Raw genomic sequence first — 21,648 nt, 5'->3', positions numbered from 1 at the left:
ACAATCAGAAGGCTAATGGCCTTATGTGAAAGGGAATTTTGCAAATGCTTTTCCTTTAAAGTGAAATTGGACAAAGGCCAAACTGATTATTGAGGGAACAATGCTGCCATGGTTAGGAGGAAGTGAGTTAATTGACCTGATAGGTTCTTTCCACATGGGATAGCCATGACTTTATCATTCAATTCACAAGAACGCATCCACTGACAAATGGACTATGATCTTTCCATGTATACATTACAAGGAAACATGTGACTATCTGAGCCTTGGGTCTCTCATCAAAAGAGTAATGTTGAAATTCACACATGGGAAAGTCTTTTTACTGGAAAGACAATGTGTACTCATTTGACATCTGCAGGTTCAAAGCCACTAGACACGGAACTATTCAGGAAGCAATCTGGTGAGATGACAAACTTCAGTCTGCAATGCTCTGTGAATTTCCAGTCCACGCCACTTCCATCTGCTAAAAGTGTAGCAGCCCCAGCGCGGCCCCCGCACTCCGTATTAAGAGCAGATGTTCTCTCTGCAAATAGGTTTCCCTTTTAAAGTTGAACCATCAAACTCCATTATAATCTACTCTCCTGTCATTTCCTTTGTTACACTTTTTGTGCCAACAGATTGTGAGGCACTAAACATTTTAAGCAAAGTCCTGCAAAATTGCTAATATCTAGCAATAAATATTAATGATCAACTGTTACATGATAATGAGAGGTGGATATAAAGTTGGCTAACCTTGATAATCAGTGGCAAATCATTACCTGATATTCATTTTAACAAATGTGATCAAGTATGGAAAGAGTAACATGGAGACTTATATTACCATATGTAAAATAGATAGCCAATGGGAAGTTGCTGTATGGCTCAGGAAATTCAGACAGGGGCTCTGTATCAACCTAGAGGGGTAGGATAGGGAGGCAAATGGGAGGGAGTTTGTGGCTCAGACGGTAAAGCATCTGTCTACAATGCAGGAGACCGGGGTTTGAGCCCTGGGTTGGGAAGATCCCCTGGAGAAGGAAATGGCAACCCACTCCAGGACTATTGCCTGGAAAATCCCATGGACAGAAGAGCCTGGTAGGCTACAGTCCATGGGGTTGCAAAGAGTCAGACATGACTGAGCGACTTCACTTTCACTTTCATGGCTGATTCATGTTGAGGTTTGACAGAAAAGAGCAAAATTCTGTAAAACGGTTATCCTTCGATAAAAAATAAATTAATTAAAATAAAAAAGAATGAACTCTTATTAGTAAGATAGGCATGAAATATAGTTTTACGAGTGATTCTATTATATAGCACTTTCCAAAGGGAAAATCATAACAGATGACTAAATGAATGCCAGGCATACTTTATTATATTGTAGTTAATTGGGATGGAGAAGTTGGGGACAGAGAGACCGAGTCCATATTTTCACATTTACAGGCGCATACACACACAAGTCACTGAAAAAATAAGTACTTCTCATTGTTCTTCAATGGAGAAGGCAATGGCACCCCACTCCAATACTCTTGCCTGGAAAATCCCATGAGTGGAGGAGCCTGGTAGGCTGCAGTGCATGGGGTTGCTACGAGTCAGACACGACTGAGCGACTTCACTTTCACATCCTTCTTCAAAGAGGCTTTTCCCTCCTCTTCAGCCTCTTGAAGAATTTGCTTTTAGTGCTAGGAAGCTAAAGTGAAAGTGAAAGTCGCTCAGTCATGTCCGACTCTTTGCGACTCCATGGACTGTCCATGGAATTCTCCAGGCCAGAACGCTGGAGTGGGTAGCCTTTCCCTCCTCCAGGGTATCTTCTTAACCCAGGGATTGAAGCCAAGTCTCCCATATTGCAGGCGGATTCTTTACCAGCTGAGCCACGAGGGAAGCCCACTAGGAAGCTACGGTACAGAAATCTTTTTTTTTTTTTTTTTTAAGATTTTATTTTATTTATTTATTTATTTTAATTTTAGTTTTTTATTTTTTAAATTTTAAAATCTTTAATTCTTAAATCTTAAGTAATTTGCCAAGTCTGAAAGAGGTAGTAGACTGGATTTGAACTCTAGGCTGAAAGAGTCTAAGGATAAGTTTAGCCATTATACCATCTGCTGCTTCCGCCAGGACAAAGCACCAGTTTTGAAAGGCCCTACAAAATGCTATTATGAAAGCAGCCTGCAACACCAGCACAAACTTAGCAGACTTTCTGGAGACATTAGGCCAGTAATATCTAAGAAATTGAGCAGCTAACTTAAGTGGCCTTTCAGAGACCATCGCAGAGAAGCACATCGGGCCTGCAGTATGAACAAGCTACCGAAGATCAAAAAATAAGCAAAAACAAAGGCTGGGGGTGGGAGGGTTACAACTTTGTTATTCTGTAAGACAGACTGTTCGTGTGCTGGGGTGCTATATCTTAAATACTTATTTGGAGAGCACTACATTATTGTAGTTAAGGACATGGGATGTAGAACCTGATAGTTGTTTCATCTGTAAAATGAGGTTCGTAATATAATTCTTTAGGGCTGTTAGAAAGATGAAATGAAAGAATATATGTCAAACTCTTACCACAAAAACTGGAACAAAGTAAGTACTCAGTAAGCGTCACGTCATGCTGTTTTTGTTGTTTTATAGTTGATAATTTTCTTGCCTGTCTTCACAAATTGTCCATGAATCACTTGACTGCAAAGACTCTTATTTCTCTTTGAAAGAAAATGAGGAACACATGTACACCCGTGGCTGATTCATGTCAATGTATGGCAAAAACCACCACAATATTGTAAAGTAATTGGCCTCCAGCTAAAATAAATAACTTTAAAAAAAAGAAGAAGAAAAACAAACAGAAAAAAGAAAGACAATAAACTATAATAGTTGAAAGCAGTCCTGGGACCCATACTACCTGGATATAATCCTGTCTCTCCACTTCCTGCCAATGAGATCTCTATGTCTAGGCTTCTCTATCTATAAAATGGGCTTAAACATAGGATTAACCTCCTAAATGTGTCAGAAGGATTAGAGCATAAGTTCCATGAGGACATTAATTTTTGTTTGTTTTGTTCAATCATGTAACCCCAGTGCCCAGAATGTAACTGGTATACAATAAGTGCTGCATACAAATATACTAAAAAATTAGACAAAAATCACCTCGAACAGATCCTGTAAAGATATATGAAGGTTAGCTCTTATTTACAGCTCTACCATTGGAACTTAGTGCAATGCTCTGCACAGGTTAAGCCCTCAAGAAATATTAGCAGAGTAAATGAATGAATGTTGTCCCTCTAGCCAGGGTCAGCCCGCCTTCACGAGAAACTGTGAAATTATTGAAGTTTTACCTTTCACACCATGGCCTCCATCACCTGCATCACATACATACATGTGTAACTAGCTTTGGTAGTTAAGAAAAATTTCTGAGGAACAAACAAAATAGAATGTCAGATATGTAAAAGTTTTCAGATCCATAGTTCAAGCCTTCCATTCGCTGATTTATTCTGTATTCAGTAAAAATTATTTTATTGAGCACCTACTACAAGCTTGATCCTGTGATTAGAAGCCGGGCCTACAATGGTAAGCAAAATATTTATGATCCCCACCCTCATAGAGTTATAGATCTTATAGCCTCATCATTTTCCTCCTCTGTGGTTCATTTTCCTCTAAAAAAAATAGGAAGTTGAATGATCATTAAGGTACTTTCAGCTTGGAAATAAAATGTAACATGTTGGTTAAAATCCCAGGTTTTCAGATAAGGCTACTTGTATTTGAATTTCATTTCAAGTACTTGAATAGCTGTTTGAACCTCAATCAAGTAAAGGCTCTCTAAGCCTCAGTTTCCTCATCTGCAAAATAGGAATGATCTTGATAATAGGAACTATGTTGCTGTGATGTTAGTTGGATTAAACGAGAATATATACATTAAATTTTGATGGTGCCTGACACATACTAAATTCTCAACAAATGATGATGAATATTTTTCAACTTCTGTCAATCTATAGTGTGCAATCCCTGAGGCCCCAGGTGGGAAAATGTTCCCTATAAGGCCAGCTGTATTTACAGAGGTCAAATAGGGCCAATCTGCATCTCAGAACTATTTTTCTGATATGTCTTTGGATTTCACTTCCTTTTGATTGTCAGGTAAAAAAGTGAAAGCCCTCAGCTCCTGCAATACTTGCTTACCTGTGCCATATTGCTAAGCAGCATCTAGATAGCATCAGATTGTGATAAATCATTAGAAAAATCAAGCAGGAAAAAATGGATAGTAAATGTCTAGGATGTTACTAAAACTTTAGTTAGGGCAATCAGGAAAGGCCTCAATGAGAAGTGCCACCACCACTCAGAAGCCCAGTATGTGTGTTTACTCCCTTGAGGTTTCCCAATGTGGGATTCTCTTTCTTAAGGTGTCCTGGGAATGAAGGTCCTCTTGTACTCACCGCTTTCCGACTGAGGCTGCTATTCTAATCACAGTATTCTTTGCTTTATCACAGCCAGATGCAGCTCCCTGACAAAGTTCTGGGAGGGAATTAAAACATCTTCAACTGCCTTTGGAGACCTCAGAAGGGATTTATCCAGGCCAAATATTTGACCTGTCATCTGAAAATAAGTAAGTGAAAAACTACCATATGTTTAACTCAAGCAGCACACAAGTGCTGTTTCCAGAGCTCAGCCCAGTTCTCTGCACCATTCCCCAAGGCCCAGACTGTGACCAGTAAGCACAACCTTCTCTGATAGAAACTCACCAGTGAGTTCTTTGTGTCAAACTAGCTATTTTCTAAGCAAAATTATAACAGTGGCTCCAACAATTATCAGTTGGCTCCGTTATTGGGAATAATTACTGATCAAAAGAATGTAAACATTTATAGGCACTCTCCCTTCTCACTTACCCCATCGCAGAACCTTCTAAGCACCCTTCTCCATATACATACCCACACACAAATAGACATACCTATACCTTTTTGTCTCAGTACTATCAAGTTTCAGGGAAAAGGAAAGTGAAGATGGTGCAAAAAGTTAAGCTTGACATTCATTCTATGAGAAAACACTACAGTAAACTGTTAAGAACTCATATTTTTCAAGAAACAAAGAGCCTGAACTTTAAAAAGTCAATGTACTGTGAAAAGAAAAAAAGTGGTGAGTGAAAAATAACTATTGGCAAAGTAAATTACTTTTTCCATGGAGTTTTTATGCTGAAATATAACAGTGAGGTAATGTTTCATTGAAAGAAAAAGAGGAAACACCCGAAATACAATGAGTAAACTGAACTGCAAACTTTGAGGAGAAAAAAGTCAACCATCAGATATCAACCTCATAACCTCTATACAGTTGCATTCCACCAGCAGCTCAGGGATTTCTACTTTTCCTTAGTAGATTTTTCTCAATTCTAGAAGTTAACACTTCCCTTCTCTCTACCTCTGGATGTTCTTCAGTACAGAAAACCTGAAGATGTCTCCTATTTCTGGACCAGACTATACTTTGAATCTTCTGATTGCAAGGAAATAGAACGTCACAATTCCAAAAGACAGGGTCTACTCACAGTTCCATTCCCCTTTATTATCTAGGAAATATAAAGCCCAAGTGGATTAACAATTATTAAATTATTAAATACTATCCCCTCAACTACTATGTATTGATATATCGGAAATTTTTCATAATAAAATTCAAGAATTCAAGGCCCAAACAATTTCCAGGTACTTGTTACTCTGCTTCCAGCCTTCTACCAACAGGAAGGAATTGTAAGTTGTCTAGATGGTCCTGAACCTCAGGAGTGGCATCACACATTTGATGATTCTAGAGCAGGCCAGAGGGGATTTTGCCTGTAGCCCATTCATACAGGGAATACTGCTCAAGTAAAAACAGAAAAAAAGGATCGTGTTATTCTGATCCATTAATTACTTTTCCCAGGGCCGATTAGGGTTTCCTTTTACTCATAGGGCTTCCCTGGTGGCTCAGACGGCAAAGAATCTGCCTGCAATTTTGGAAACCTGGATTTGATCCCTGCGTTGGAAAGATCCTCTGGGGGAGGAAATGGCTACGCACTCCAGTATTCTGGCCTGAAGAATTCTATGGACAGAGGAGCCTGGCAGGCTACAGTCCATGGGGTCGCAGAGTTGGACACAACTGAGCGAGTTTCACTTCACTTCACCTCACTTGTACTCATTTAACTTAGAGAAGAACAAGTATCCTGCTTATATATGTATGTGCGCGTGTGTGAGCATGCACACATGTATGTGTGTGGGCTTAGTCGCTCAGTCGTGTCTGACTCTTTGCAACCCCATGGATGGCAGCCCGCCAGGCTCCTCTGTCCATGGGGTTCTCCAGGCCAGAATGCTGGAGTGGGTTGCCATATCTTCCTCCAGGGGATATTCCCAACCCAGGGATGGAACTCAGGTGCCTGTCCCACGTTGCAGGTGGGTTCTTTACCATCTGAGCCACTAAGGAAGTCCATATATATATATATATGTTTCAAAATGCTGCAAATCACACTACTTTGCAAGGTGATAGACACCACAAAGGGGATGGTTACTGTGCAGTGTATATAATCAGAAACACCTGATATTGAAAAAATTATTTCAAAGACATTCTAGTTGCCTGCTTTTTTTCTCCCCATGGCCCTATTTTCTCACAATTATTTCCTCCCTTCCCCATTACCTATTCTGTCGCACCTAACAGAACCTTATACCTCCCCAGCATTTTGCAATTATTCTTGCCTGTCTCCAGTCTTTATTATTTATTGATATTGATATCATCATTTTGGGCTACAAAGAGACAATGGGGAATGTATCCAGATTGGATCACTTCTCACCTTCTCCATGGCCATCACCCTGATTCAGGCTACCATTTTCTCTGGCCTGAATTATTGTAATAGCCTCCTAATTGGTCCCTCTGCCTCTGCCTTTGACCCTCTGCAGGCCATCAGTCAGAGTGATACTATTAAATTCTGAGTCAGATTACCGCTCTGCTCAAACCTGAAGATGTCTCATATCTCTGGACCAGATACAAATGTGGCTACTAATTCAGTTCTCTTAGGTCTTTACTCAAAAATCACCTTCTCCGTGAGATTTTCTCTGGCGGTCCTAACCAAAGTTTCAGAAACACCTAAGGCTATCTTATTTCCCTTTATGATTATTTTCCTCTCCTTGGCATTCATCACAATCTGACATAACATATTGTACTATCTATCCTGTTTATTGTCTGTATTCTTCACAGAATGTAAACGTCATGAGGGTAGAGATTTTTGTGTATGTTAATCATTAGTATATTCCTAGCACCTAACCAGGAGATGGTGAGGGACAGGGAAGCCTGGCATGCTGCAGTCCATGGGGTCGCAAGGAGTCTGACATGACTGGGTGACTGAACAACAGCAACAGGCACCTAACAGACTACCTATCACGTAGTAAGTGCTCAATTAGTATTTGTTGGATAAACGAATGAATCAGAAACCACAATAGCTACATGTGTATGTCTTTGTGGGTGTGTGTTGATGGTGGTAGGGCTGTTGGTTGAAGGATAAGGTGAAGTGAAGTGAAGTCTCTCAGTCGTGTCCGACTCTTTGCGACCCCATGGACTGTAGCCCACCAGGCTCCTCCCTCCATGGGATTCTCCAGGACAGAATACTGGAGTGGGTTGCCATTTCCTTCTCTAGAGGATCTTCCCAACCCAGGGATTGAACCCAGGTCTCCAGCATTCCAGGCAGATGCTTTAACCTCTGAGCCACCAGGGAAGCTATAAGGATAAGGTAGGAAATAGTATTATATGATCATATTCCTCTAATCAGACCATTATAAATTCTCCCATTTGCCAATTCTTTTTGCTCATTTTTGCCCTTTAACCCTCAATCAAATAATAAAATTTGTCAAGTTTTCTTTTTAGTATCACTGCCACTGTCCTAATTCAAGTCCTGAAACCTCATGCCTGAATTATAGCAAGTCTTGCACTTATTTTCCTCAATGTCCCTGGCACTGTCAAGCCATTCTTCAGAGGAGTCTGCAACTCAGCAAGCACTCAGAAGTGATACTTTCTGAAACTGCTTAAAGCTTAGGCTATGTGCAATGGGCCAGGGTCGTAAAGGTAGAAATATCGTATATGAGGCTCAGAAAGAAGGAGGGTAGACGCAGCTAGATTTCTTGTGATGTTCAGAGATGGACTAATCCTTGAAGAAGGAAGAAAGACAGAGACAGGCTGTAGAGGAAAATAACTAGCTCAATTTCTCAGACACAATAGTAGGCACAAAAATGAGAAGAATTGAGAAATGTAGGGAAAAAAAAAAGAACTGTACAGCTAACTCTAAGATTCAAGCTTCAGAAATCTCCTCAAAATTTGCAAGGTGTGTAGGTGATATCATCTAACAATTCAAGCTAAAGTGCTATGAAACAAGGGTATCTCTTTCTTCCTCTGAGTTGTGTTCTTTGAAAAGATTCATTTTGTAAAGTTGGGTTGGAGATTGAATTTATGTAAAATTGTGCTTTACTTGTCACGTACACATATGTACTTATTTGCATACATACATGTGACATATACATTGATAAAGGAAAGAGAGAAAGAATTTGTTCTGTGACGTTTATCCTCTCTCTAGTGATTGTGAAAAGTATTTTCTAGCTCATTGCATGCTAATAGACAAATATTTCAGTTGTATTAATACTTCAAGGGGAAGAAATATAGAAAATAAGGAGTATGACATATAAAGGGGACACTGATGTGGAGCTTCTCAAGATCTGGGCCTATGAGTAAGACACTGTATGATGCCTAAATGTCTCTAGTTGCAGTGCTTGCTACTCAGGATTGGGGGTGAGTTGCTCTGCATGTGAAAACTGGAGGAATCTCTGTGTGGGGAATGTACAAAGTCCTCGGAATTGTAAACAAAAGTATTTATATACACACTACAACAGTAAAGTTTAGTAGTGGCAACAGGGATCCTCCCGCCTATGCATGCATGCTGAGTCCACTTCAGTCGTGCCCCACTGTGCAACCCCATGGACTGTAGCCCGCCAGGTTCCTCTGTCCATAGGATTCTCTAGACAAGAAGATGGGAGTGGGTTGCTATGCCCTTCTCCAGGTAATCTTCCTGAAACAGGGATCAAACCCACATCTCTTACACCTCCTACATTGGAAGGTGAGTTCTTTACCACTCAACCCACCTAGGAAGCCCATCATCCTACCTACAAAACCTAAAATACATACCATGTGTTCCTATACAGAACAAGTCTGCTGATCATTGGCATGCAGAGTTGAATGGAAAATCTCAGAGTACATTGCAGGTAACAAAGATTAAGTGTTTGTGAAATGTTTGTTTCAGTTGTGTGTGTGTGTGTGTGTGTGTGTGTGTATGATACTAAGTTATCATGCAAAATGCATTTCTTACTATGGGGAGCAATCCCCCCAAATTGAAAAGTACTCTTGTAGTCCATGGTAAGGAGTTTGAACTTCACCTTAAGAGAAACCATTGACAGATTTTAAGCAGAGTTGTGATTTAACCAGCATTGTGTTTTAACAAGATCTTTTTTGGCTACAATGTGAAGAATGTGAAAAATAGAGGCAAGGTGGATGAGAGGAGGAAAATTAGGAGACTATTTCAGTCATCCAAATGAGGGATGCTGTGGCCTGGATCACAGTGGTGGCAGAGTAAAGCTTATTGGATATTTGGGGGAAAGTCCCTCTCTATTAATTTAGGAATATAAAATGCCTCTGTCTTGGTCTATGACATGCCATATTTTTCTGCTAAAAGAAAAAAATATGCCAGAATAGAATTGGCAAAACACCTCAGTGCTTACTTAGCATTGTCTGTAACTCAGTTCTGACATCCAAAACCCTAAAGCATTGTATCCCAGACTGAGAAAGTTCTGGACCACTGAGGAAAACTGGACAATGTCTTTTCAATAATAAGAATTTTAAAATGGGTTGGCCTGTAAATTCTTTACCTCAAGGCTTCTTTTAGGGGAACCTGGTATATTCATCACCAAAAAACTTCATTCATGTAATTGGGATCATTCCTCTCCACCCTTACCATTTTTCTTTGACCACACTTCTTAGTTTAGCTCTGTGTTAGGGCCTTTGCTGACTTTGAAGGGCCAGATAAAGGGCCTTTGAGGGCCTATCAACACCTCTTCGTGACCTCACTTGAACAATGAAGCAGGCATGGTAAATAATTCCTAGGCCTCTGGTGGCCAAGTCCTCACAACTGATTCAGCCACTTTTCTCAGCTAGTTTTTTTTGTTTTGTTTTGTTTTGTTTTTGACTCCTTGATATCTTTCCTTGCAATAGTCTGGGTTTCAATTTCTCTTTCACATATGTCTCCCCTTCGCACCCCCACAACCACCCTGTTTTAGCCTTCAACCTCTCACCCTCAACCAACGTTTGGGATCTAAAAAAGTCACCAAGGCCTCATGTGGACATATTTTTGGTATTAATTCCAGCTGTGCTGACCTGTAACAGACATGAACACATCCTTCACAGATTGCTTGAAACCTAGAGGGACAGATGAATATAGGGTTCAGTTCAGTTCAGTTGCTCAGTTGTGTCCGACTCTTTGTGACCCCATGAATCACAGCACACCAGGCCTCCCTGTCCATCACCAACTCCCGGAGTTCACCCAAACTCATGTCCATCAAGTCGGTGATACCATCCAGCCATCTCATCCTCTGTCGTCCCCTTCTGCTCCTGCCCCCAATCCCTCGCAGCATCAAGGTCTTTTCCAGTGAGTCAACTCTTCACATGAAGTGGTCAAAGTATTGGAGTTTCAGCTTCAGCATCAGTCCCTCCAATGAACACCCAGGACTGATTTCCTTTAGGATGGACTGGTTGGATCTCCTTGCACTCCAAGGGACTCTCAAGAGTCTTCTCCAACACCACAGTTCAAAAAACATCAATTCTTTGGCACTCAGCCTTCTTCACAGTCCAACTCTCACATCCATACATGACCACTGGAAAAACCATAACCTTGACTAGACCTTGGCGTACTATCTAGGTTGATCATAACTTTCCTTCCAAGGAGTAAGCATCTTTTGATTTCATGGCTGCAATCACCATCTGCAGTGATTTTGGAGCTCAAAAACAAACAAAGGCTGACACTGTTTCCAGGTGTTTCTTGACTTCCTACTTTTGCATTCCAGTCCCCTATAATGAAAAGGACATCTTTTTCGGGTGTTAGTTCTAAAAGATCTTGTAGGTCTTCATAAAACCGTTCAACTTCAGTTTCTTCAGCGTTACTGGTTGGGGCATAGACTTGGATAACTGTGATATTGAATGGTTTGCCTTGGAGACGAACAGAGATCATTCTGTCGTTTTTGAGATTACATCCAAGTACTGCATTTCAGACTCTTCATGGGAAATAGATGGGAAACAGTGGAAACAGTGTCAGACTTTATTTTGGGGGGCTCCAAAATCACTGCAGATGGTGACTGCAGCCATGAAATTAAAGAAAAGTTATGACCAACCTAGATAGTATATTCAAAAGCAGAGACATTACTTTGCCGACTAAGGTCCGTCTAGTCAAGGCTATGGTTTTCCTGTGGTCATGTATGGATGTGAGAGTTGCTGAAAGCTGAGTGAATTGATGCTTGAACTGTGGTGTTGGAGAAGACTCTTGAGGTCCCTGGACTGCAAGGAGATCCAACCAGTCCATTCTGAAGGAGATCAGCCCTGGGATTTCTTTGGATGGAATGATGCTAAAGCGAAGAGTTGACTCATTGGAAAAGACTCTGATGCTGGGAGAGATTGGGGGCAGGAGGAGAAGGGGACGACCCAGGATGAGATGGCTGGATGGCATCATTGACTCAATGGACGTGAGTCTGAGTGAACTCCGGGAGATGGTGATGGACAGGGAGGCCTGGCATGCTGCGATTCATGGGGTCGCAAAGAGTCGGACACGACTGAGCGACTGAACTGAACTGAACTGACACTGTTTCCACTGTTTCCCATCTATTTCCCATAAAGTGATGGGACCAGATGCCATGATCTTTGTTTTCTGAATGTTGAGCTTTAAGCCAACTTTTTCACTCTCCTCTTTCACTTTCATCAAGAGGCTTTTTAGTTCCTCTTTCACTTTCTGCCATAAGGGTGGTGTCATCTCCATATCTGAGGTTACTGATATTTCTCCCAGCAATCTTGATTCCAGCTTGTGCTTCTTCCAGCCCAGCGTTTCTCATGATGTACTCTGCATATAAGTTAAATAAGCAGGGTGACAATATACAGCCTTGAGGTACTCCTTTTCCTATTTGGAACTAGTCTGTTGTTCCATTTGCCAGAACTTTATTTCAAGGACTGTTGACCAGCTAGAGTGCACAAGCTCTAAAAGGAGCCGTAGTTGTCATGCATGAGTGATGTAACTTGAAAGGCAGGCCCTGGGTATAGAAGGAGTAGGGGGTTGCCTGTGAGGCTAAACGAAATCCCCCTGACTTGAAAATCCCACTGCTGCTACCACTTCTTTGGACCATGACACTGAGTTCACAAAGATCTCAGTTTAAATGTATGCTTTTTAGACGGATAAATGCCTTAAGACATTAGCATCAATTGTTAATACTCTAGTAAGGAAGAACTTAACAGGTTAATTTCATGTTCCTTAAGAGTAGTTGAAAAGAATAATAATGTCTAAGTAGGTAGATGTGGTTTTGAATCGCAGCTCTGCTACTTAATAGGACCTCCTAACCCTCTAAGCCTCAATTTACTTATGTATAAAATGGAGATAGCATCATCTACCACACAAAGTTAATGTGATGATAAAATTAGATGTTTGCAAAAATGCCTGGCACATGGTAGGTTTCAATAAAAGTGTGACTCCCTTAAACCCTAGCAGAGAAAAACCCTAGAAGAGATGCGATTCAGCTAAGTTTTAGAGATAAAGTGGAATGGGAAGTAGGAAGGCCCTTACAAGAGAGAAAATAGTTATGGCTGGGAAGAGGGGACATACTGGAAAGCCTAGACAGCTGAAAGAAATTAAGGCTCTGGGAATCTGTGCCAAGTCAAGACACAAAATCACAAGGAAAAGGAGAATAGGGAAGTGTTGGGACCATTAGCCCAGCTCTCTCCTCACTTCCAGGCAGAAACAGCAGGGTTTCCTAACAGGGCCCAGTAGACTTCCTGCAGCGCACTGATTCTTGAGAGTAGGGTGGGGTTACAGCCAGTGATCCAGGAATTGCATGTAATGGAGGGAATCTTGTGTCAAGTCCTGCCTATCCTCCTTCTCCACATAAAAAAGGTACAGAGATGCAGTGTCAGACACGGGCAACTAGGTCATCTGTCAACATGAAGGTTAAGGACCAAAAACTCTAAGAGAACACCTCTCTTCTCCCAGCCTGGAGAATTTTGTTTTGGGGGTTAAGGGTCTAATCCCTTTACAAGCATTGGCAGTGCATCCAAGATGCTCCTCTGTCAGGCATATCTCTACCCCCAAACCAAAATAATCAAAATGGTTAGTCCTATATTTGTTCCTGGAGCAGCTGTCACCTCCTATCAGAAACTATCCTCTTAGGCATCAATTCCCAACATGGTTTCTTGACAGCCATACACAGCAAATCAGTGACATGTTTGATGTAAGTCACGAGCACTTTGTTAACCAAAATGCAGGGGATTATTTTAATGATTTGTTTTGTTGTGTTTTATAAATTTCAATAGCCTTGATGTTATGCCTCTAACTTGGTCACTCTCCAACATTAGGTAGTGATCCATGACTTTGGATATACGTATGTTGGACATGTGAATGCCCTTCATCACATGACCATTTATTTTCTCTTGCTCACTCTTCTTTTAAAGCAGGAGTTTCCATTTCTTGTTCAGTGTTAGTCACTCAGTCGTGGACTGGAGTAGATAGCCATTCTGTTCTGTTCTCCAGGGGATCTTCCTGACCCAGGGATTGAACCCTGGTCTTCTGCATTGTAGGCAGACTCTTTACCATCTGAGCCACCAGGGAACCCCTCCACCCACCAAAACAAAAGGTAGGTGGAAGAGGTTTGAAAATCGTTTCTTTGCTTTGTTGGTATGGACCAACCCAGAAGCACTCACACGTGCATGCATGCCAAGTCGTTTCATTCATGTCTGACTCTGCGTCCCCATGGACTGACCCACTAGGCTCCTCTGTCCATGGGGTTCTCCGAGCAAGAATACTGGAGTGAGTTGTCACGCCCTCCTCCAGGGGATCTTCAGGACCCAGGGATCAAGCAAACGTCTCTGGCATCTCCCGCATTGGCAGATGGGTTCTTCACCATTAGCACCACCTGGGAAACACTCATAATGGCCTGAAAGTGAAAGAAAGTGAAAGTGAAAGTCGCTCAGTCGTGTCTGATTCTTTTCGACCCCAGGACTATACAGTCCATGGAATTCTCCAGGCCAGAATACTGGAGTGGGTAGCCTTTCCTGTTTCTAGGGGATCTTCCCAACCCAGGGATCGAACCCAGGTCTCTCACATTACAGGCAGATTCCTTACCAGCTAAGCCACCAGGGAAGCCCAAGAATACTGGAGTGGGTAGCCTATCCCTTCTCCAGCAGATCTTCCCGACCCAGGAATTGAACCAGGGTCTCCTGCATTGCAGGCAGATTCTTTACCAACTGAGCTACTAGGGAAGCCCTACTAAGACTTAATGGCCTCCGAGCAAGTGACAATACACTTTTGTGAGCATCTGTGAGTCTGTGTGAACATCTGCACATATATCAATCAGTCCATGCGACTTGTGTGTCCCTGCACGTCCGTGTTTACATTGTGAGGTAACATCTGCTAAACTACAGCACCAAATAGCTGGCTATTGCTGCAGCTTTAGGGCTAACGTGGTGGGGAATAAGATGCAATCTCCATTTAATACAGGTTAGTAGAGATAACAGGAAGATGGAGATCCAGGGAATCAGTGGATTTCCTGGAGGTCAATTTTTTTTAATTGTCGAGACGGTAGGTCATGCTAAAGCAATTTAGCCTTTTACCACTAAAGGCACTACTTGGAAATGGTCTGCCATGCTCCTTTTTTTCCCTCTTGCTCATGATTTTTTTTCCTGCCAGTTGAATACTTACAGCCCAAGTGCTAATTCTCAGAGAATAATTGTTTGGATAAAGAAAGCTTGTCAGGGCTTTCACTGCAGCCTTGTAATGTGCGAAGTCAGAGTCTCTCCTGTTGCTTTGCTTTCAAACCTGAAGGCATCAAAGGAGCAGCTAGATCATCTTTGTTTTAAACTCTCTTTTCCCCTGCTGTCAGCCTCTACTATTTCTCACCTTTTTTAAAATTAATTCTTCAGAGAAGTCCTACTGTGAAGTTGGCCTGAAATGGTTTATTCTACAGAATGGTTTTAGTGCTCTTGTATAAAGTACCACCCAGGAAAGTACCTCTCTGGATGCGAGTGGGTCTCCCTCCTCAGAAAAAGGTATTGACTGGGATGGGAAGGACAGGAGGTACTGAGGAAATGACTGGAGCCTGGCTGATGGAAGAATCCGCTCTTAGTTGGAGAGCTGTGATGGTGTGGAACGAAAAAGGCAAGAGAAATCCTTTGGGTCCTCATGGACCTCACAGTCACTCCCAACACCACCCCCCACGCCCAGCCAACCAACACCCTCCGAGACACAATTCACCAATCATTTCTCCATAATAGCCTTTAATACTAAAATGCATTAAATTTTTGAAGCAGAGAAAACACATTTAAGGGGAAAACAGAGAACCACCAGATAAAAGGAAACAATGTGGCAGATAACACCATTTAAAACATAACTGTAATAATTTAATAAAGCTGCTTTATCATCTTCATAAAATAGAGTGGTGATTCTTTTTTGTCTTTTTTTCTTTCTACAATGATTCAATCACTGTGAAAATGTACATAACATACAGATCGGCATATACAACAATTTCACCTTCATATAGTCAGCAACAGAGACTGCTTAATGAAACATACTGTACTTGCATCCCTCTAAATTTCCACCCTGGTTTGACAGGTAAACAGTAATAGTGTCATCAGGCTCATTCCCCTCACTAGAGGAGCGAAGGCGTAAGCCTTTTGCAACTAATACCTTAGCATTCAAATAGCACAAGAAGGTATTTGTTGCTGAATTTCTAGCTCAAGCTAGTCTGGCTCTTGGTCATTAAAGTCTGCATTCTAGCCTTCCTCAGCTGAACGCCAGCCAGTGCCAGTAAAAATCTACTTAACCAGTGCTGTAATGGTGTTAGCTGGTTTGTTTGCTAAGGTTGACAGCAACTTTCAGTTAGTAACAAGGTCATTTTTAATTGCCAATACAGCTGGAGCAACAATCAGCATCATCAGTTTTCCCTAATGACCTACAATGCTTTCCAATCAAGATCAGGTTTTCGTGGGTTGTTCTTTACCAAGAGCACCTTACAATATATATTTCAGACAAGGTGGTTGATTTTCTTTGTTTTTACAAAAGCAATATGAGTTCTATTGGAAATTAATTCACTTTTACACAACATGTGACCCACAGGCCAATTCCAGCTTCACAAGAAAATAAAGAGAGCTGCAACAACTTCATTAGGACAATGTGTTTTGCTCTGGAATATTTCAGTATCAATATAAAGCCACCCAGTCCCAGCCCCACCCCCACACATCCCCTTTGAATATTACTTTGTTACATACTTAAACTAAAGAACAACATCTCAATACACTTTAGTGTCAGCAGATACAATTTTGACTCATGAAATGACATCCTTAAATGTAATTTTACTGAGAAGGCAAACACTAGGACTGTATACAATGGACTTTTTAAGCTCATTTATGCCAGTTTTTCAAAGTCAGTTAGGGTCTTATTATCCTGGATAAAGAGCCAAGTGGACCAGACTTGTCAGGATGCTCTGGGACCATTCAACATCAAAATGATCCTCATAGAGTGAATTGGAATTCCAGCCAGAACTTCTATTATGTACAGTAATGATCCTTTTCCCACACCAGATGCCCAGTCAAGCTATCCTTACACACTTGTGTCTCCCAAAACTGCCCGTTGCCCTTGATGCTTCAACTGGACCACTTTTGTTTTGCTTGTTAATATAATAGAGCAATATGAAAAGTTCAACTGAATTCCCTTCAATCAGGTGTATGTTGAAGTAACACTATTGGGATGACACTGGATGGCTCCAGTTTTCAGAGTTCTAAGTTGTATTCCTCCAATATTTTTGAGCAGTGATCAATGGGTCACCAACTTATCGGTCTAAATGGACACCTTAGGTGCAATTAGCTCTACTAGGCAGGTTTACACTGGAGCAGTGATACTTAAAATGTGATCCCTGGACCAGATGCATCAGCATCACTTGGGAATTTTTAAATCAGCAAAGGCTCAGGCCTCACTCCAGACCTACTGAGCCAGAAACTCTAAGTGCAGAGCCCATCAACCTGTGCTTTATCAAGTCCTCAACCTTTAGTGGGCATTTAATTCATATAAATTGCTAGGTCTCACCCCCAGAGGTTCTGCTTCAGTTCGTCTTTGTGAGGACAGAGAATTACCATTCCTAACAAGTTCCCAAATGATGTTAGTACTGCTGGTCCAAGGACTACACCTTGAAACCACTGCCTTTCAGGAAGTGCGGGGTCCCTTGGCCCATTACCTATTTGGGCAATAAAGTGGGCCATAATTTACTCTACTGGCTTTAAGAGAATCCAAGGGATGGTAAGTTTCCTTCTGAACGGGTTCATAGATTAGTCAGTATAGAGAAAAGAAAAAAGAGACTCCACACAGCACGGCTCCCTTCTTCCTATTTCTTGTATATATATACCATGTTCCCATATTTGGGGAGAAGCGATTGATCAGTGCAAACTAACCTGTTTATATTGCATGAAACCATTCACCTGCTCAGGGACATGCCCAAAGCAGTTAGTAGTAGAGCATGTCATACCTCAATATGTCACACCTAAACACACCTAAAACGTCAATTCCTCCCTGAAAGGGACATCAGAATAAGTGGAATAGAACTCCCTAAGATTTAGAAACTGAAATTGATCGCTCATATTTAAGTGTGTAACATATTTAGCTAGGAAAAAAAGGGAGAATATTTGGCCCTCTGGCCTTTGTGGCTTTTCATCAGACATGTTGGAAAGGAGAGAAAAACATGAACCAAAAGGGAAAGTTAGGATGCTTGCACAAAATTTCTTTTTGCAGGCACAGCCTGACTATAAAACCAGCATACAAAGCCCTCCTAGGATGCACTTGTGCTTCTGGGAGGATGTATACATCAGACAACTGTAGAGGGGGAAAAAAAGATATTTTCTTAATGAGGGAAATTCTCTGAACAAACTCAGTAAAGGATTTGGAAGCCAAAAAATATCTGACTGCCCATTGTGAACAAAGTATTTTGAGAAGGAAAAAGGATTGGTCTATTGCTTGAAACTGAATTCTGGAAAAAAAAATGGGGGGGGGTGAACATAAGGGAGAAGCAGAATCAATGTCACCGCTACAGTGACCATTTTCAATTTGGCTGGTAAGAGACATGGCAGCCAGTGGCCACATAACATTGAATGTTCTCACTTGCCACGATCTTTTCAGCTCCCTCATCCCCACTGAGCACATAAGAAATACACCTGTACAAAAGCTGTCAAATCTGACTTGAAAGTGAGGTGGTAGCTAACAGTATAGCTAACATCTGGATGGATCAGTGGAGGAACAGTCTAAATTCTATGGGCAGCCATCATAAATTAAATTGACAAAAAAAGTTAAGTTTTAACATGCTAAATAAACTATTCACTTGCCAACAAATAAATACTTAATTCACAATCTACTACTAAAATGAAATGAGTTAAAGGGGAAAAAGCGAGAGAATTAAATGAGCCAAAATGAAGATGCTATGATAATTGATTTCTAATTGTGTCAGTTTCAGGGGGAAATTTGCAGTCACACCAATATTCTGTATGAGGTAGTATTCAGCACTGAATAAGAAATAAGGATGAATTTGTAGCTTCATTTATAACTTCTTTTTCAGAAATATTCTCCCCTACTAACCCCATTCCCACTGCCTTACCCAGCCCCCTCCCTCAAACCCTCCTTTCCACAAAAGAAAATGTTCCCAGTTAATGTATAAAGCAGGAACTCAGGCAAAAATAACTAAAACATTTAAAAGAGTGGACTTATCTACCTAACTTAAGAAAATAAATCGTCTTTTGCATTCTTAATACTCTAAGCCTTTTTGTGTATTCTTGAATTTCAAAAAGTGAAACAAATTCGAACATAACCACAAAACTTGTTTCTCTAGAAACAACTCTTTTAAAACCAAGACAGAGCAAAGGTGACATATTTGTTTTTAAATTATGAACTCTTAGGCTGCAAGAATACTATGTCGGCTAGTGAATATTAATAGACAGTTAATAAACAGGGGAGTTTGAGGAATGTTAAACAAACCGAGAAAGAATGTGTGTAACAAACTTGTTAATAAAAATGGTGTATTCCTAGCCTACAGCAAAGAGTTGGCTAAATCTAAAGGATTTTTATTTTAATAGTTTCCTGTTCACATTTTCAATTTAAAAAATGTATCACTCATAAATACGAGTTCAAGTGTCCAAGTGTCTCCATTCAGAAGGCACGATAATTGGATTAGGGATGCTGTTATCTGTTACCTGTCTTTTCCTAAACATATACTTTGTACTGCTTCCTCGGTTCCTATTTATACTCCTATGATACAGAGCCACATGGAGTTCTCAATTCCAGTCCATGACGTGCTTTGCACTCTAATTTCTAATCGTGTTTGGGAAGCACTGAATCAGGAAGTATGTGTCTGAAAGGATGCTGATTTAAAATTCAAAATAGATTCAGTCTTTTTGAGTTTTAGATGATTGGAGATAGGGAATTTCTAAACCTGGAAACTGATAACTTCAGGAGCAACTTTCCTGTTCAGGGCCTGAAAATCAGAAAAATTGATCTCATAAAATTTTCAGCACAATATTTCTGACAACTGCAAATTAGATAGCAGAATATCCAAAAATGACTTTCTGTAATGATCTATCATGGATCTGGGCAGAAGCCTGAAAGTCAGGAAAAATACTCTGCAACGTGGTGAGCAACCATTCTGTGGGTATCCTATGCGAATGAGCACCCTCCAAGGACTCAGCCTATATATGTGGCATTACTCACTCACTTGCCGTCTCAGTTGTTTGCACTTTGTTTTGTCTGTAGTTTTTTTTTTTTTTTAAGAAAAAAACACCAATTTCTATAAGCCTTTTGCCACCACCACACACGTAGCAATTTGCAATATCAAATACGACAATAGCACAGCTAGCAAAAGGGTTCTTTAAAGCAGGGGTGTCCACAGCAAAGTAGCGGCATTGGAAAGTACTCGAGCTTCAGAAACAACCATTTGGGGACTCAATTTCACATCACCAAATCAATGAATAGTACACAATAAATGACCATTAACTTGTCTACACTACAAAACAGTGGCAAACTTATTAAAGGTGTCCAGAGCCTTTTTTTTTTTTTTTGCTTTTTTTAAATGTAATCCTCCACAAACAATGGTAATTTTTATTATAATTTCGACATAGAAAAATATATAAATTCAAACACTTAATACATAATACTTTTCACAACTGAATTTGTCTCTGTTTCCCCAACATCAAGGCCTCATGAACGACTCAAGCCAAAGCTAATTTGCTCCAACGGAACACCCCTGCTGCCTGTTGAAACGAGAGGGATTGTCACAGATTGATAGTCATTTATAAACAATACATTTAGGGAAAGCTCTGAAATACAGCCACTCAAGAACCAACCATTGGTGAACAATTACAAGGATCAGCTACTGCTTCTTAGCTAGCCAGCATGGTTTCTCTCTTTCTTCTTCCCCAGAACTGATTTAGAGAATGATATCCTTCAGACGCTTCGCACCAGGAGACTCTTTGTCTCGACCTTCCTTCAGAATGGGGTTGACCTCATGCACGACTTTCTCGCCATCAGCTCCACGGGGTTCAGCTTCAGAGGGACGAGAAGGACCATTGTTGACATACTGCTCCAGATCACGGGCAGGGGGTGCCAGGGCGACAGTGTAAGACACAGAAGGCTTGGTAGGCAGAGGGCTCTTGAGGTGCAGAGGGGAGGTGACAGGGCTAATAGCCTCACAGCCATTGCCCGCCTCCCGGATAGCGCTGGTGACCTTGGGGCTACAGGTGGTCACATCAACAGTCCTTCTCCCTTTGAGGGTGGGCCTCTCCTCAGCTGGGTGGTCGCTGACATCCTTTCCAAAGGTGGCGAAAGTCCGCTTGGTGGGGCCGCAGTCGTCATAAGCTTCAACATCAGCAGCAGTAGCTTCGATGGACAGCGTGATGATGTTTCTCACATGCTCAGGGGACTTGGAGCAGGTGGGCATGGGGTTCCGGGGCATCCAGCACCTGTCAGAGTGGCCAAGAATCCGGCATTCTTCCCTGCAATGAAATCCTTCATTCTGATCTGTTTGGAGAAAATTAAAAATGTCAATTTCATCAGCTTTTCCCAGGAATCATCGTTACTTCCCAGTGCTCAGGTTTCTTAGGTACCCAGAGATCCTTTGGGGAAATGACACTTTTAGATAGTCCTTTATTGCCTTTTGGGACAAGTGTGAAGAATTGGATTTTTAAAAAGCTGTAGATCTCCCCCCTAAACACTCTCCTGCCTTTTTTATGATTATTTTTGTTGCTGCTTCCACTGCTGACAAAACTAAAAACCTAAAGGGGAACACACTATGATGAAAAATTTTATTTTTTAAAAAGTTTATCTGATGGTAAAGGTGCTGAGACTCAGCATTTTATCAACAATTCCTGCTAAAAATCAACTGT

General features: G+C 41.1%; 1 protein-coding gene across 3 annotated transcripts in view; it reads right to left on the bottom strand.

The window, feature by feature from the left end:
- Positions 1–15,496: 15,496 nt before the first annotated feature.
- PCDH19 (protocadherin 19) overlaps positions 15,497–21,648 on the bottom strand; it is a 129,313-nt gene continuing 123,161 nt past the window's right edge. For all 3 annotated transcript variants that reach the window (XM_042241775.1, XM_042241774.1, XM_027963080.2), the window contains one exon: positions 15,497–21,283. In XM_042241775.1, the coding sequence (XP_042097709.1) occupies positions 20,694–21,283 (590 nt within the window). In that variant the 3' untranslated portion in view covers positions 15,497–20,693. The remainder of the gene's footprint in view (positions 21,284–21,648) is intronic.

Source organism: Ovis aries, chromosome X (genome assembly GCF_016772045.2).
Source record: "Ovis aries strain OAR_USU_Benz2616 breed Rambouillet chromosome X, ARS-UI_Ramb_v3.0, whole genome shotgun sequence".
In the NCBI taxonomy this organism is placed as follows: Eukaryota; Metazoa; Chordata; class Mammalia; order Artiodactyla; family Bovidae; genus Ovis; species Ovis aries.
This window is presented reverse-complemented; position numbering and strand designations above follow the sequence as displayed.